The sequence below is a fragment of the Bicyclus anynana genome, chromosome 13, assembly GCF_947172395.1.
Source record: "Bicyclus anynana chromosome 13, ilBicAnyn1.1, whole genome shotgun sequence".
Lineage (NCBI taxonomy): Eukaryota > Metazoa > Arthropoda > Insecta > Lepidoptera > Nymphalidae > Bicyclus > Bicyclus anynana.
In genome coordinates, this window is record NC_069095.1 from 12591493 (window position 1) to 12610574 (window position 19082).

The window sequence follows — 19082 nt, forward strand, 5'->3', positions numbered from 1 at the left end:
CAAAGTGCTATAAAGAGCTATCATATAGAGGTGTACGAACCAACGAGGCATTTTTGATAATCATCGTAGGCTTTATGTTATTCCCATGTTTTCACGGGAATGGGATATTTGTTAGTGAAACCACGGGTTTCTGCTAGTCTAATGTAAGTCTATAGTTTTGGTTTGTCTATGACTAGACATAACTAGACGCTGGCAAAGTCTAAAAATTAATTTTGGCAGGCGTGTGAGATGCCTGTATCGTTATTTGTAACTTTGGAACGTGAACGTGAAAATGTGTATCATTCGTTCATTTACTGTAATCTGTACAGGGTAGTCTATGGTTCTTCTTCTTTCAATCAATCAATCAGTCAAATTTACAAATGTCGGAAGAGTGCTTGTGTTTAATGAAACATTTGTTTATTTTTCTATTTTACACAAAATTAAACCTGTGCCAAAACATAAATGATGTCAAAGCAGTCCCAATAGTATAATTAATTTATTGTTGTAGTTACCGTTTATTGTTATCGGGTCGTTTAATTGATGTAGTAAATAATTTGTGAAGATGTGATTTATTTTGTAATTTTGGCTTTGTGCCATCGTGTTTTTTCGAGAAATGGGTAAAATGAAGTTCTGTTTAACCGTACTACTCCTAGTAGCGGAGGGTGCGCTCGGATTTTGCCCGTCGTTGTGTTCGTGTAAAGGAAATCGGTCTGGTGATGGGGTGACCGATACTCAGCCTAAGGAACTCTTGAAGTTGGCTTGCGGCGGCAGCCCAGTTCAGATCACTGAGCTGAAAGAAATAGATCTGAGCAAACTTTGGATGGACGTAGTGAGCTTGTAAGTCATCATTTCAGTTTTGTAATGGCCCACAAGCAAGAATCAATAAACATTCTGTGAACAACAGGTGTTGTTCTGCCAACTGTTTATGTGGTCGTTTGCAACCAAATAAACTGATGTATTATTAGAATCTTAGATGTACAGAACCAAACACAATGTATTAAGTTTCCTTCAACTTTGTAAATTGGAATATTTGGCTATCATTTATTATGCTATTTGTACTGCTTTTCAATGTATCAGCTCCTGTACCAGCACCTGCTGTACACCCCACGTCACAGTGTATTGTAGGCATGAAGTCAAGTATAAACATATAATATAAGTATGTTAAAATAACTCTTAAATTAATGGGCAACTAAAACTCTGAAGAATTCAATTTTTTAGGACAACTTTTTTCCTTACAATGTATGTTGATGAAACACAGCATAATTGATTGTCTACATTGCTTGACTTAATTATTAAAAGCAGTCTTTTCAATATTTAGTATGAACAGATAGACAAAAAGGAATTCTAAAAATTTGGTTTTGTTTCTCTTCTTCTATTGACCTAATTAAATTTTTGGTAATTAAATTAAACTATTATACAACTACATTGGTTTGAGGTACTCTTGACCTGGTTGAGAATGACCTGAATCTGGTCCAGGAATGTGCACCTTGGCCTTTTCCTCTTACACTCATCTAATAAACCACTAGCAGACACTCACATAGTTCCTGTTTCCACAGGAATACAGAGATAAAACAGCATGTCACTCACAAATAATGTGGCTTTAAAAAAATAGAGCCGTGATAGCCCAGTGGATATGACCTCTGCCTCCGATTCCGGGGGGTGTGGGTTCGAATCTGGTCCGGGGCATGCACCTCCAACTTTTCAGTTGTGTGCATTTTAAGAAATTAAATATCACATGTCTCAATCGGTGAAGGAAAACATCGTGAGGAAACCTGCATACCAGAGAATTATCTTAATTCTCTGCGTGTGTGAAGTCTGCCAATCCGCATTGGGCCAGCATGGTGGACTATTGGCCTAACCCCTCTCATTCTGAGAGGAGACTCGAGCTCAGCAGTGAGCCGAATATGGGTTGATGACGAGATTAGTAAAATAATTTTCAAAATTGGTTTAATTGATCCTGTGATTAACCTCACATACTTTATCTATACTAATATTATAAAGAGGAAAGATTTGATTGTTTGTTGGCATTGAATAGGCCCTAAAACTACTGTACTGTTTTGAAAAATTCTTTCACTGTTGGGAAGCTCCACTATCCCCGAGTGCTATAATAATATTTTATCACCATGTTCCTACAGGAACAGGAACCACATGAGTGAAACTGTGTGGCGTCTCTAACCTTACCTTTCTTGATTTTTGGTGGTGGGAGGCTTCAGCTGTGGCTAGTTACCACCCTACTGACAAAGACGTACCGCCAAGCGATTTAGCGTTCCGGTACGATGTCATGTAGAAACCAAAAGGAGTGTGGATTTTCATTCTCCTCCTAACAAGTTAGTCCGCTTCCATCGTAGATTGCATCATCACTTACCATCGGGTGAGGTTGTAGTCAAGGGCTAACTTGTAAAGAATAAAAAAAAAAAGTCTCAACATCATCAATAATCATTCTCATATGACACTATTTCTTAATTTCTCATTTATTGACACTGCATTCATACTCATCAATGCTCTTATCTCTGCTGTCTTTTTATTACTTTTATGCCTCTCCTGCCATACCCTACTTTCACTTCTTTTATCTTTAGCTGGTCACTAAAACTTTCAGTACAAACTTGAGATTGGGATGCTGAATTCTTTTTTTCTTTATTTAAAGAGATTTTTCACTGAGCGAATATGCCTCTCTGTTTTAGCTTAAATTTAAACTTAATTATACTACACTAATACATCTATAAAAATTCTTATTCATAGAATGGTAAGGAAATATTTTCATAGGGGATGCCTATTGGCTTTGGCTATAGGTTTGATTTCCATGACTGGAAAATATTTGTGAAGAACATGGATGTTTTCCAGTGTGTTGGTGTTATATGTATTTATGTATACTTAATATACTATGTATTTGTCATATTTACTAGATGTTTTATTACCTGTAATACAAGTTATGCTAACTTTGAGGCTAGATGGCAATGTATTGTCCTATTATATATTTATTGATTGTTTGTTTCATTTTTTCAGAAATCTCTCTGGAAATGCAATCTCCACTCTATCGAGAGAGCTTCATCTTCCAAATTTACAAAAGTTGTAAGTATTGTCTGCTCTAGACATCTAGATTTTTATCACAATACAAAATGGTGTCAATTAGATAAAGTGGTATATTATAATAATTTATAACACATATAAGTAATTAATTATTATCATTAATTGTTTTATATTGAATCTTTTATTTTATTAAACTAAATAGTTATTCTTATAGATGAAAATTTTTGTGTCTGTGTGCGTGCTTGCATGCTTGCTTGCGTATGTGTGTGTGTGTGTGTTTGTGGTCAACATTTCGTCTTCAATAACACATTCTCTAGAGAAGTATCAAGGAACAAATCTAATTAAAGTTATTTACTGTTTGTTGAATATCAGCTTTTTTAACAATGTGTGCTAGATTCATAACCTTAAGTGTTACAATGATATACTTGTAATGTGACACAGTGCCATGAATATTGGTGTAAAATATAACTATATTATGCTGTTTGCAGGGATCTGAGCAGGAACCAGATATCGCTGATTGAGTCTGATGCGTTCTACAATATGACATCATTACAACGCCTGGATCTGTCGTACAACCAGATCAATAACATTTACAAGGACATGTTCAAGAGTCTGATTAATCTTGAGAGGTTGATTTTATCCCAGAATCATATAACAGTGCTGACTGTGGGTACTTTTGACTTTCTAGTGGGTTTGAAACAATTGTGAGTATCATCATTATTATTAGAAATTAAAATGGATTGTATAAAAAACTGAATTTGTTGTATAAAAAAAATATTTTGAACTGTATAGTGTATGCTTCCTAAATTGAAATAAAGAAGAAGAGACATTATTAAGAGTATATATTAACACTTAACATTCAGGCAATACTTATTAACATTGACTAAAATTACTTCAAAGTAAAGTGAACTTTAAATAGTAGTGATTAAATTCACATTATTAAATATGGTCATGTAAATTTAAAGTTTATTGGTGTCTTAAATTAGAGATGTGAGTAGTAGTAATTAATAGACATGCTAATTAGAAATGAATCCATGTTCAGTGAATGTTTTTAAATTTCACGTAATATAGTCAAATGTCAACACACTAGCCCAATACAAACATGAAAAAATAAGTCCTTAAATGTGCCTTAAAAATGCCTTAGAGTAGTGTGAGTAGAATAAAGAATAATTAAATTTTTACTTGTTACAGAGACATAACAGACAACCCACTGATTTGTGATTGTGAATTGTTATGGGTCGGAGATTGGTCCAGAAACACAAGTGTCAAGCTTGTTGGCAGCCCTAAATGTGCCTTCCCTGAGAATATGGTGAACAAAACTGTGCGCAAATTGAGAATATTCCTCGACCTATCAGCATGTGGGAGTGTTTTGCCATCAAACACCTTGATAGTTAAACCAAATCACGACCAAGTGGTCTTCGAAGGAGATGCATTAAAACTAACCTGCAGCGCTCCCTTTGCATCTGTTGTTGCTAAATATGAGTTAAAATGGGATCATCCGATGCTTGAGATATGTGACGTTAACATCACAAATACAGATATGCAGGAGGAGGGGATCGCTGAGAGTTCTGTGTTCTTTCCAAACATAAGTTCATACCACATGGGGAATTGGACTTGTATGTACAATGACCAGAATCATATTAGACACAATTACACAGTACAGATATTGGTATTGTCGAAGCAGACCCAGTATTGCAAGACGGATCACACTATGGGGAACAAAGGACTTTATTCCTGGCCACAGTTATTGCTAAATCACACAGCTACAGTTCCTTGTAGAAGCGGCGATGGTGTTGCATACAGATATTGCAATGCAAACGCAACATGGAGTCCGGCAAATACAACTCAGTGTTCCTACATCAGCAATATAACGAAATTATTGCAGCAATTTGCGTTGCTCAATGTGAGTTTGGTGCAGTATTCTGCATTGAATGCAACAGAACGGTTGGCTATGCTTATACAGGAGAAGACATATCCTTTGGCGGAGATTTCTGATGCTGACGACGTCATGTTCATAGCACGGGCAATAAGGAACTATATGCAGCACATATCAGAGGAGACAAATTTAGGTAATGTCTGAATTTAAAATGTTGTATATCTATCTAATTGTAATAATGCACTTTGACATATATTAATGATGGTATTCCTTCAATGTTCGTAGGTTCAAAACTTTTGGATGTTATCAGTTCTGCCATGAACATATCAGCTCCGGTGATGACTCGAGCAGAGACACTGTATGGGTCATGCACCGACATGGCCAAGGCTGCTGAAGAGATATCTATGTACACTAGAAATGTTGAGGCGCACAAGGTAAAAAATTAAATAATAATTTAATGTAATACAGTAATGTAACATTATAAAGAAGAAAAATTTGCATTTTTGTATGTAAGTAACAAACAAACTAACAAACTACTGGACTTATTTGAAAAATTTTTTCACCAATAGAAAGCTAAATTATTGCAGGGAGTAACAGGGTATATTGTCCCTGTATGGCAATTTGCAGGACTTCGGCAGGTTCTGCTTGGTCAGCAATAAAATTGATGATTACCAATTTTGTTACTAGCAAATATGAGAAATAGCATAGCTGATTTTTCATAAAGTCATAGCTCATTAGAGCCACCTGGCAGTCGAACAGCCTCGCCAAGACTTTGAGCAACCATTAGTTGAATGCGCAAACAGATCTTAAGACTGCAATTGTAGAAAACTTTTCTCATTTTATTAAAAGTACTTTGTACTAATTCAATGCAAGACTTAACTTCCTGATTGCTGCTCCAAGTTTCATTAACCCACATACCCAAATAATTTTTATTTGCATACTCTCTCCACTTTTTGGCCTGCTACGATAATTTAAAGGTTATCAATACAGTGTTTTGATTTAACCATGAATGCTTGGTCTCAAGTTAGTTACTTGGTCTTAGTTGTGTGGATTTTAAGAAATTAAATATCACGTGTTTCAATCGGTGAAGGAAAACATCGTGAGGAAATCTACCTAAATTACTAAACCGTGCATACCAGAGAATTATCTTAATTCTCTGCGTGTGTGAAGTCTGCCAATCCGCATTGGGCCAGCGTGGTGGACTATCGGCCTAACCCCTCTCATTTTGAGAGGAGACTCGAGCTCAGCAGTGAGCCGAATATGGGTTGATGACGACGACGCTTGGTCTCAACTATGCAATGGATTTGAATATTAAGCAGATTCTTTAAAAAAAAACTTGCAGATAAATATGGCAGTAGATCGATTCCCGGTGCGCGAAGGCTTCGGCGGGGTGACGTGCGTGTGGTACAGCGAAGTGCACGGGGCGGCGCCGCGCCTGCACTGCTCCACCACCAACCGCACCGTGGCGCCGCTGCTCACCGTCACCGACTCGCTCATACACGCCAGCGTGCAGGTAAACACGGCAGTAGAGCGCTTCAGTGGGTGACGTGCGTGTGGTACAGCGAAGTGCACGGAGCGGCGCCGCGCCTGCACTGCTCCACCACCAACCGCACCGTGGCGCCGCTGCTCACCGTCACCGACTCGCTCATACACGCCAGCGTGCAGGTAAACACGGCAGTAGAGCGCTTCAGTGGGTGACGTGCGTGTGGTACAGCGAAGTGCACGGGGCGGCGCCGCGCCTGCACTGCTCCACCACCAACCGCACCGTGGCGCCGCTGCTCACCGTCACCGACTCGCTCATACACGCCAGCGTGCAGGTAAACACGGCAGTAGAGCGCTTCAGTGGGTGACGTGCGTGTGGTACAGCGAAGTGCACGGAGCGGCGCCGCGCCTGCACTGCTCCACCACCAACCGCACCGTGGCGCCGCTGCTCACCGTCACCGACTCGCTCATACACGCCAGCGTGCAGGTAAACACGGCAGTAGAGCGCTTCAGTGGGTGACGTGCGTGTGGTACAGCGAAGTGCACGGGGCGGCGCCGCGCCTGCACTGCTCCACCACCAACCGCACCGTGGCGCCGCTGCTCACCGTCACCGACTCGCTCATACACGCCAGCGTGCAGGTAAACACGGCAGTAGAGCGCTTCAGTGGGTGACGTGCGTGTGGTACAGCGAAGTGCACGGGGCGGCGCCGCGCCTGCACTGCTCCACCACCAACCGCACCGTGGCGCCGCTGCTCACCGTCACCGACTCGCTCATACACGCCAGCGTGCAGGTAAACACGGCAGTAGAGCGCTTCAGTGGGTGACGTGCGTGTGGTACAGCGAAGTGCACGGGGCGGCGCCGCGCCTGCACTGCTCCACCACCAACCGCACCGTGGCGCCGCTGCTCACCGTCACCGACTCGCTCATACACGCCAGCGTGCAGGTAAACACGGCAGTAGAGCGCTTCAGTGGGTGACGTGCGTGTGGTACAGCGAAGTGCACGGGGCGGCGCCGCGCCTGCACTGCTCCACCACCAACCGCACCGTGGCGCCGCTGCTCACCGTCACCGACTCGCTCATACACGCCAGCGTGCAGGTAAACACGGCAGTAGAGCGCTTCAGTGGGTGACGTGCGTGTGGTACAGCGAAGTGCACGGGGCGGCGCCGCGCCTGCACTGCTCTACCACCAACCGCACCGTGGCGCCGCTGCTCACCGTCACCGATTCGCTCATACACGCCAGCGTGCAGGTAAACGAGCGAGCCTCAATAGCTCAACGGTAAGAGCGGTCGGACTCATCACCGAGGGGTGGTGGTTCGATCCCCGCCCCGTTGGTTTATTGTCGTACCCACTGCTAGCACAGTCTTTCCCGACTAGTTGGAGGGGAATGGGAATATTGGTCATATTTAAAAAGATATGGTAAATATTCTTTAAAAAAAAAAAACACGCCTGTGAATAACCAACTGAGTCCTCGTTCGCGTGGTACAGGGAGGAGGGAGGGGGTAATATATAAGAGGTTTACTGAGCAAGCAATGGGAAATAATATCCATTAATAATATAATATCCCATAATATAGAATAATATTTTTAATATTAAGATAATTCATTCTAACATTTTCTAAAGTAAAGCTTGCTTCCAAACGCGCTACTGAGACAAATAAATTTCTATCTTTTCATTATTTATTATTCCGTTCCAGATACCACAATCATTTCTATACAGCACGACAGAGTGCGGGACGGTGCTGCAAATGCAGCAACACGACCTGGTGGTGTCGGTGTACGAGGTGGCCACACTGTTCCCTCTGCTGCCCGTAGTGGACGACGGGCCGATGCGCGGACACCGCTCCAAGGATTACTACGGACGGAGCACGAAGAGGGAAGATATGAACATGGAGATCACTTCGCCTGTCATTGGATTTCAGTTAGGTAAGTCCTTATGACATCTTTCGTCCAAAATTCCTCAGTGCCTGACGAAGTCTTCGAACGGTGGGTATTGCCAGTGATGACATAAGACATAAGACGGATCCGAGACTATGGACGTCTCGGATGGGCCGAAGGTCAAATTAAGATCTAATTTTGACTACCAAAATTCCTCAGTGCTTGACGAAGTCTTGAAACGGTTGCCAGTGATGACATAAGACGGATCCGAGACTATGGACCTCTCGGATGGGCCGAAGGTCAAATTAAGGTCTAATTTTGACTATTATTTATGTAGTATTTATAGTATTTTAATAAAGATACTTGGACTTAAGAAAAGACAAAACTATTATCTGCCTTGTTAAGTCTTATGTTTGGGTTCGAGTCTTGGTTATGAATTATGGATCATTTCATTCAATCATTATTATCAGTAGTAGTTCAAAAATTCGTGTTGTGACCCTCTGCACTTATGAAAACGCGTAAACCTGGTCTCAATCATTATCATTGCCATGTGAGAGTGACCAAAAGTGGTTTATTTAGCTCATAAATCCCATTCGTATACGAGAGCGACCCATATAGTGGTCTTTTCAAATAGTCTTGAAGATGATGACTATTAAGAGCGCGCAGCGCGTCGGTACGATATGGATAAAAATCGAAGCGCAAACGAGACGCCGAATTATGACTTTCACGTGAGTGAAAAGCACGGAGCGATTGACGCGCGACGCAAATTTTATGACGTGAGCGCCAAAACCATTTTTACCTAATTGCAAGTAAATTAAACAACATAACGGCCATGTTCAAGATATACACCTAATTTTCTATACAAAACAAAAATTTAAGATAATAAGTTTGCTTTTCCTGAGATTGAAAGCAAAATGTGAGCAAAACATGTATTTTTCAAAAAAATAAACTATCGAGAGTATTTTGTGTAGTTATAACGAAGCTAACACTTTGAAATAACATTTACCTAAATATCAGGTTCTTAACTTTTCCAGATTCTGAGATCCAGAACCATCTGTAACCACCAAATTATATATTGCACACTCTTAATGATATTTATCGTGTTCCAGCGAACGCTTCGCTCCGCGGCGAGTTGCTGGAGCCCATCATAGCGACGGTGCGCGGGCGCTCCATGGGCGGCGTGGATGGGCGCGCGGCCACCTGGGACCCGCGCACCAGGCGCTGGACTGACAACGCGTCCGGTGAGACATTCTCAGCTACAATATCATAGAATTCTTTATCTAGTCAAGAGAAAGAAAGCCGCCTTGGTCATTCTTTTTTTTTATTTTTAAGTTAGCCCTTGAATACAATCTCACCTGATGGTAAGTGATGATGTAATCTAAGATGGAAGCGGACTAACTTGTTAGGAGGAGGATGAAAATCCACACTCCTTTCGGTTTCTACACGACATTGTACCGGCGATACATCTTTGTCGGTAGGGTGGTAACTAGCCACGGCCGAAGCCTCCCACCAGCTAGACCTGGAGCAATTAAGAAAACCTCAATCAGCCCAGCCGGGGATCGAACCCAGGACCTCCGTCATCAAATCCACCGCGCATACCACTGCGCCACGGAGGCCGTCTTTCGCTCTATCTTAACGAAAGAGTGGCTTTTTTCCTTTTTATTTATATATTTCTTCGCAAATTTATGTAACTTAATTTTTAATTTGTTCAACTATTAATTTTAAATATTAGTACGACCTATCCTTTGTGCATGATGTACCTTTCAGTAAAATTATGTGTTTTGTATTATTTAAGACAATTTAGTTCCATTTACATATGATTTTGTTGGTGATCCAAATAAATAAATAAAGAAAGAGCGATATATCCGGTTTGGTGGTCGACAATATACCTATGTCTTTATGAGATATATGCGTACAATGTTTATTGCTGCACATTGAAGAACACATTCAGACTTTTACCGCTTGATTTTTGTGAGTGAGAACATAGAGAGTGGAAATTTAGGGGAAAGAAACTCAGAGGAGGGCATTGCAAGGCACTTGTGTGTACACTACAACTAACTAATACAGTGATATAGAATAGCGCTCCTATCAGTAGCGCTATTCACTAACGATGTTTTTATAACTCGACTGCAAGAGCTTCGAATTCGTATCTATCGCTCTCTGTCTTTAGTATCATGTTAGACAGAAAGGGATGAAAACTATTTACAAACTCACATTGTTGAGTTAGCATTGTTACAGAATAGCACCACTGATCTTCCTACATAGACCTGAGTCGCTCACCTTTTCAACGACACTTACATATGACTTAAATATAAGCCTCAACGTATTGTTTCAGATTGCAAAGTGTCCCACGTGGTATCAGAAATGATAATAATGACCTGCACAAAGTTGGCCTACGTAGGCTTACTCCAGAACGTCGAGACCGGGATATACGGCGCAAGGACTGACGGGGCCCGCTTCAAGGTCTCCCACCCAGCCATCTACGTCGGCAGCCTCATACTCATCGGCAGTGTAAGTTGCGCTACCTTGACCTACATCATGTGTTACCCAGCTATACAGATGGCGAAGAAGTCCAAACACGCCCTCATCAACACCTGGATAGCCATTGGACTGCTCTGCTTCTTGTATACTTTGGGAATCTACCAAACTGAGGATGTGAAGCTCTGCCAGATTTTGGGACTTTTGATACACTATCTGTCGCTTTCGTGCTTGTTGTGGATGTGCGTATCTGCCAGTAATATGTATAAATGGGTGACAAAAACGCACAATCCCGTGAGGACGCCGGAGGATGATATCCCACCAGATGTTCCTATACAGAAACCTATATTGGGGTTGTATTTAGTCGGTTGGGGTATATCGTTGATAGTGTGCGGGATATCCGGGGCGGTCAACATGAAGGACTACGCCGGGTATTCTCAGTGCTTTTTGAGCACGGCGCCCGCTTTGAGCGCTTTATTTATACCGGCAGGTATATTGCTCATGTTTCTCCTGATTCTGTTCCTACTTATACGGTGTACTATAAGGAGTATGAATGTTCAGTTGTCAGAGGGGACGCAGGCCACAGAAAACGTTGATTTGGAAATGTGGGAGCCGAATCAGGCGAACGAACCCGAAAGGAGGAGTTTAAAATCGACGGTAGATTCAGAAATCGATGACGTCGAACACACTCCAATAATACAATTGCGTGCTCAAGTAATTGTCCTGTGTCTGTACGTGTCCGTCTGGTCGTGCGGAGCGATCACTGTGTACAGACCTTTACCGGCGTATCTTCCTTACCAAGAAGACATTTGTAGTATAATATACGCCGTGTGTGCGACAGTTTTGGGCACTTTCATTCTGTTCTTCTATGGAATAGCTCGGAGCGACGTTAGAGCACAGTGGTCGATGATGCACTGCTACCTTCAATCTAGTAAACAGTGCTGTAGAAATAGAAGCGTGTTCGATACTAATCAGCAGAATCTTCCGACTAATCCCACCAATACGACGTCTCCGCAACACATACCCAACGATAACAGATCGGGGTCTGGCAGTAGAAGCTCCAACAGAACAAATACAAAGACAAATAACAGCGGAACGTACAAGGCGGGCGCCGATTTAAACGGCCAGACGTTGCCGAAAGATCTTAAAAATACAAACGGCAAGACTCCCAATATAAATCTGGTGGTGCTGCACAGGCAACAATACAGATCGAACAATTCCATGATGACGTACCCGGAGTCGGGAACTGTAGGTCCCGAAATCTTTTATAATCCGAACCAAATGAACGTCGCAAAGAAGTTTTTTAAGAAACAAAAACAACATATGAAGAGAAACTGTCTCGAGTTGCCCTTGAGGCGGGACTTCGACGACGATTCTCACGTCTCCCTACCGTTGCCGAGCAAAGAAGCTTACAACGGCGTCGCCAGTTTTCTCAACGCCGGTACTAAAGTCAACAACACGAACCAACACGTGGAGCGAGTGAACAACGGTATAAAGGAATCGAGAAACGCCGGCAACCCAAACTTGCTGGAGGACGAATCAAAAGACAATTTCAAAAGCTATTCAACAGATCGCAAGTCGTGGGCCAAGAGCGACGACCCGAAAATTGGGAGAGCGCAAATAATGAACATTTACACGAACGTGCCTGAAACCCAAGTGCCTCAACACCAAGTTATTAAAGCCAACGTTCAGAAAAGCCTGAACGGTCAAAGGAACAGCGTTTCAGAAGAGTGTTTGCAGAGTCACGCGAGCGAACACCCTGAAATGCGAACGATATCGCAGCAGTGCAGCTTGGAGTACAGCTCGGCTTCAGAAATTGCGATGCCCCACACGTGTTCAGATCAGACCCTGAACACGCATTCAGAGATGACGTCTTTCCAAGAAACCCACAGTGCCTTATGTTCGACGAACGAAATAACCGACACGGAGAGTTTCGGCCAGTACATAGATTACCTCCAGCCTAACAAAGGTAATGAGAACAAGGACACGATAGATAAATCGTTGCAGGATATATCAGAGGAGTGCACTATGAACAGCGAAGACGTCAACAGATCGAGCTCCTCGCATCATTTGGATGCGGGTTTGGGAGAAATGGATAATTTATTACAAAATCCTGACGATGAAATCGAAGGGTCCAAAGACAAAATAGACGACGACAAAGAGACGTTCTTCATGGCGAAGACTACGTACGATTTCGAGACCTGCAGCACCAATGCTAGCGAACAGGGTTTCGAGAACGAAAGCGATATATACTGTCCTAATTATCAAATGTCTGAAGTCAGCATACGGAGTCACGGCTTGTACGCGCCGTCGCCATCGTCGATGTGTCCCAATGAGATCAGCTTCAGCAACGAAGACGTTTCAACAATGGAGAGCCAGTATGTGAACTACGACCCGGGGTGGCGGAAAACGGTGAAAAACAACCCCAAATTAGGGAAATACGTGCCGACGCCCGCGTTGAGTTGTCCCGAAGTTAACCGCGATAGTAGTCCGCTGTCCTTTGCGAGTGAATTGGATGAACTATACACACAAATAACGAGTAGAGACAAAGATAGGACGGCGCGGAAAGACCACGGTCTCGATGTGACTGTAAACAGTGATGTTACGTTGAAGCCAGACAGTGATAGTTGTGTGAGTGAAGCGGTCTCAGATGTAGAGGGGAAAGGGGAAACGACTGTTTGAACTGGAACTTTACGTATATATTTTCTTGTAGAAATTGTTCTTGTTCTAAAGAAATGTTTCTATTCTATACATATTGTCTATGTAAAATAATAAGTTTTAGTGATGTTCTCTACATAACTGTGAACTCGAGATAAATGATGTTTTGTATATTTTTAAAAACTCTTGATAGTTTTTTTTATATAATTATACACAAAAATATTGCATAATGAGATTAACATTCATACGTTCGTTTATATAATAGCAAAAGGTAAACCCCACGTAAACAATGGAAGTAAAGTTACTACTGTATAGACTAAACTGCGGTAGCCGAGCAAAATTGCGCAGACTAAATGACGATAACTAAGTTCAAATTTCACAGACTAAATAACAATAGCTAAGGTAAAATTTCGCGGACTAAAAATGGTAATTGAGTTAGCGTTTCGACGTCTTAACGATTTAAGCGCAGACTAAACGATGTTAGCTGAGCTGTTGGCATTTCCAACGATTGTAGCTGAGTTAACATTTCGGAGACTAAACGATGGTAACTGAGTTGGCATTTCCGAGACTAAACGATGGTAGCTGAGTTAGCATTTCCGAGACTAAACGATGGTAGCTGAGTTGGCATTTCCAACGATTGCAGCTGAGTTAACATTTTGGAGACTAAACGATGGTAGCTGAGTTAGCATTTCCGAAACTAAACGATGGTAGCTGAGTTTGCATTTTCAAAGATTGTAGTTGTTGAGTTAACATTTCGGAAGCTAAACGATGGTATAGTAGCTATTTCACAGCACACAGAATGACAGGTGACAGTGTTTATGTTTTTGTAGTCTTGCGTCGTACAAGAACAGATAGCCATCCTTAGATATGTCCTTCTAAAGTCATAATTAAAATCTCAATATGAAATATTTATGGTCGTTATATAAAAATATATCTTCTGAAACTGCCATTTATATAAGTATACCAATATTTACGTAGTGGAGTGTATATGTAGAGAATTTTAGATTTTAAACTAACGCGAGTGTTTTACATAATACTGAAATAGATATATATGGGATAATAGGAATATGTTTTTATTAGTTTTATGAACTTGCATAACAACGCGGCGTAAAAATATCTTTAGCTTTGGTTGTTACAAGTCACAGGTTAATGATATAGTATCGACAAAAGCTCCAAATGAAGCTCGGAATGAAGAATGAGAATGATTGATTGATTGAGAATTGATCAAGGATCTTCTCATTTGTTTCTTTTCTTCTAAAAAATGACAATTTGATGGATTAAAAACTAGTCGGGTAAATTCACGCAAGTCGAACCATTTATATATTTTGGTATTATAGAGCCATTGTAAGCTGAATTTTGTATAATTCTAGGTTTAATTTGTAATTTATATGTACAGTTATTTTGTAAGTTTTTGTAAATCGGTCTGACATGAAACTCGGTCGCTCTGAATAAGTTTTAAAATATATACATTAAATTTTAAATTATAAATTTATTTTAAAATTTTGTATGCCCCGCGTTTTATAAACACTCTGTATACTTATAGAATATAGATCTATATACTTTTTCAATAAATGACCTGTCAAATGAATAAAGTGGAACTTTATTTTTACATTTCACTTATAGAGATTAGCATAAACTGAAAAATACTCTTCAGCTTATATAGCGTATAGATTTTCCTATTTTAACATTAGTTGTCACAAAACTTTCCTAATTGAACAGACCAACAAATTTTAAAATAAATATTTTTGAACTACTAAATGACGCTATAAATAGACGTAGAAAGTAATAAATCAAAAATGTATATTATAATATACATGAAATTATTGTGTTATACTCTAAGACATATATTATATCAGTCAGTCAGTTGAAAGTCGTTTTGATTAGATGTCTTTTGTTGGGTTAGTTTAAAAATGTCAAGAAACATTGTTTCCAAACCAAAAACATTATTCTAGCACTTGCCAACATAAAATACATTATTTTATTTATATTATTATCATTGTTTGGCAATAAATTCTATGTATATTATATTTTGAATATAAAATAATTACTCCAATTTTTAATAATAATTATTTGATCTCGAATAATATTATTTATTGTAAATATTTAATAATAAGTACCTACATACAACTATTATATTTTTTAACAATTGGAAGGTTTTAAATTAGTCATTTAAATTGTTTTATCCAGAGTTATCCTTTTCGATAGTTCACCTTAAGTTAATGTTTCTTATTTTAAAGAGGCAAGTTATACTATTTTTCGGATGAGTAAAATACAATTTTATGGATTTTAAGTTTAGAGCCACTGTATTAAAATTGCCTGTCATTATTATTAATATCAAAAATTACAATAAAACCAAATTGTACAATAAAACTAAATAACAGCATTTTAAAGTAAAAAATCCACTATATTGTAATTTGGTAAAGTGTGATTTGTACATAGTGATTATGTCAAAAAAGCTGTATCGTATGGTAGCATTCGTATGGTCGCTGGATTTTAATTTCTTTCAGCATAGTGTTATAAGGTTGCAAATAGTCTTGTCAAAATCTGAAAGACCGCCTAAAATTTTTAAAAATAAGTGAAAAGTATTAGATTTAAATTAAATATAACTCAATATTGTAAATGTGCCAAAATATATAAAGTGTTGCTAATTGATATTAATGAATATTTTGTTATCTTAAGCTCCGGTATCCACAGTATTCGAAAACCTGTAATATTTAAATTCATCTTAATAAGTACGATTAAAAACTGGAAGGTTTATTACACTCAAATGTTTTATAACCTATAAGCATTTCATTTCTCGTATCGCATATCTAACTTGGGAGGAATATCTTGTGGTCAAGGCTTAAGTTGTAAAACATAAAAAAATCTATTATGTTACAGGTATTCAATCAGTTTTTACCTACTTACTCTATTTTTTATTAAAAAAAAATTGCAAATAAATTTTATTTACTTATTTTTTTAATAATCATTGAAGGTATTTATTTTAATTATAAATTCATTTGTCAGGCTAAGATCTTTCCTACAAAAAACCTTGTTTCATATCTTTTCTAGTCCGTGAATTTTGTGTTTAAAATCACTATCCTTTTTGTTTTATTATCAAATATAAATAATGAAGAAGTTGTTATTATATTAAACTGTAGATACATTTTGTAAGCTGAAATATAAAAGAGTGTCTAGTATTTTCTGTGAAAATCGATCCTTTTACCGGATCCCTTGCTTCTTGTAGCATCGACTGTATATATCTGTGTAAGATAATTTTTCTTTTGTTAATAGTTTCTAAAGAATGTGATATATTATGTACATTTTATACAATTCTTCCAGACTACATTAAGGATACGACAAAGTTGAAATGTTGTCTATAACATATCTTTTTAGGTCCTGGATTCGAATGGCTATGAAATTTATAATTTTTCAAGAATGTTATGTAAATTTAATTATATAAGCTACATAAAGGTACAGAAAACATTTTTTGTATATATGTATAGCAAAATTTCATATAAGGTCTTAAATCTGCCTTTGTCACTAAATGTCTACTTTGTATAAAAATTCTTAATTAATGTTGTCAGCTAATGAAAAAAATACATTTTATTTAATTAATTTAAAAAAATGCGCGTTTCTAATTTTTTTTTATTTTCGGTTTTAAGCCCTATATTTTATGTTCTTGTAAGATAAAAATAATTTGTTCTGCTTAGTTGACACTCGGAGTAAAGGCCCAGCCTCCATACAAAATTGGTACATGTCCTTTGTATACAATACAAATAATGAATATAATATCTGTAATTTTTCTGGTATTCAAATCAAGCCCCTGGTGATTATAATTTTGAAGTTGATGAAGCTCTAATGTTACTTCTTTTGAAAACTGTTTTTTTATATAAAATCTTAATACAATTACTGTAGTAGACGTGTATTAAAATGGACTATTTATTAATAAAGTCCTATGTATAGTTTTATCGAGTTATAGACAGAAATATCCTTTGTCGTATCGTTATTGTTGTCATTTTAGGGTCTATCCACATTTATCGGTAGTAATAAGTAACTCTAATGGTTTTCTTTAGATCTGTGACAATTAAAACAGAGTTAAATCATCAATTTCTCAAGTCATCAATTTACTATTTATCAAAGTTTTCTTTTTGCACAAGATATCTCACACGAGTATCGAGTTGACGGTCTTCGTGGCGCAGTGGGAGGTCCTGGGTTCGATCCCCGGCTGGGTTGGTTGAGATTTTCTTAATTGGTCCAGGGCTGGCTGGTGGGAGGCTTCGGCCGTGGCTAGTTACCACCCTACCAGCAAACACATACCACCACGATACACGATGTCGTGTAGAAACCGAAATGGGTGTAGATTTTCATCCTTCTAGCCCGCTTCCATCTTAGATTGCATCCATCCACTTACCATCAGGTGAGATTGCAATCAAGGGCTAACTTGCAAAGAAAAAAAAAGACATTGTCTACTAATAGCAGTCTAAATTACAAATCGAAATCGAATTTGAAATCGAAAATTTCGTTTTCGTTTTCGTTGCGATGGGATGAAAGACAACAATTTTGATGCACCACCATTGGACGACATTTGTCTTTTTCTCTACATGATACAAGTATATAAACTTCATAAAGAGCGTTACTATTTCCACCGTTAATTTAATATAAACATTTGTAAGCCTTATTAAATTGCTAAGGTATATGTGGCTAGACCTTTGTCGTTCAGCTATTCACAAATTTCTAAACTAAATCGACAAAATAGAGCTATCCTTATCATTATGATAGTTATGGAGAAGGACACTATTAGTTGATGAATTCATTGTCATTTTAGTGTAGAAATGTGTGCAGCCGAATTTTTATCATAGTAGCGCGAGTAGTTCGCAGACTTTTTAAATGTTTGGAAATATATTGATACTTGTGAATATATTATATGAATAAATAGTGAAAATTTATAAAACAGTTAGCTTTTTGTGAGCATATTGCGTAATAAAAAAGGGCATTTTGCACAATTATCAATGAAGTTTTATTTATTTTGGAATTAAAACTTAAGTTCTATAATGCTTATCTGCTGAAATTATTTTTCTATTTCAGTAATAAGACGAACGAGTAGGTATTTAATAGAGTTCTCCAGTATATAGGGTGCTCAGGAGTATTTCCCACAACAAGGTGTTGACAAGTCCACTTGTAGGAGTCGAACTGCATAACTATATTTTTTTTAATTAAAAAAACCTTTTTATGTTTTTATACAAAGTAATTCAACTTAATCCGACAGTCCATGTAACACACACCTTTAACTATCCTTGCATTTTAAAATATGTATAGGTAATCGTGGTGGTAAGACTGTCGATATCGACTATATGTTGCAACTGGCACTCCGTACTTCACTAGTAAGCTACTTCATGGTATTTATCAATGAATAACTTTGGCTAGGTCATAACAAAAGAAATACTGTATGACTTTTTCAAAAGAGCAACTGCTGAGTTTTTTGCCGGTATCTTCTCAGCAGAACCTGCCTTCCGAACCGGTGGTAGAATCTTTACAAATAGTCAACTGACGTGTCAAAAGTGCTTGTAAACTGAGCCTACTTGAAATAAATGATTTTTGATTTTATTTGATTTGATAGTTTTTACTCCGAAAATATTCATTTCAGAACACGTTCCTTAGACATTTTTAATTAATTTTCCTTATAATATAACCCTAGAGTTACGGGAAATGCTCCCGAGCACCCTGTA

At 38.7% G+C, this 19082-nt stretch overlaps 1 protein-coding gene across 1 annotated transcript; it reads left to right on the forward strand.

Moving 5' to 3' along the window:
* The first annotated feature begins 323 nt into the window (after nt 1-323).
* On the forward strand, nt 324-18362 carry LOC112049405 (adhesion G protein-coupled receptor A3). Its single transcript, XM_024087277.2, has 9 exons — nt 324-816; nt 2983-3048; nt 3495-3710; nt 4198-5075; nt 5168-5316; nt 6225-6395; nt 8058-8286; nt 9348-9479; nt 10574-18362. The coding sequence occupies exons 1-9, from the start codon at nt 593-595 to the stop codon at nt 13396-13398; spliced, it is 4890 nt and encodes a 1629-aa protein (XP_023943045.2). The 5' UTR covers nt 324-592; the 3' UTR covers nt 13399-18362.
* Nucleotides 18363-19082: the final 720 nt, after the last annotated feature.

Bases quoted from the DNA above. Each gene is read 5' to 3' on its own strand.
- LOC112049405 (XM_024087277.2), top strand. From the start codon at position 593: ATGGGTAAAATGAAGTTCTGTTTAACCGTACTACTCCTAGTAGCGGAG. The intron at 6,396-8,057 runs GTAAACACGGCA...ATTCCGTTCCAG, and splicing joins TCATACACGCCAGCGTGCAG to ATACCACAATCATTTCTATA. The intron at 9,480-10,573 runs GTGAGACATTCT...GTATTGTTTCAG, and splicing joins CTGGACTGACAACGCGTCCG to ATTGCAAAGTGTCCCACGTG.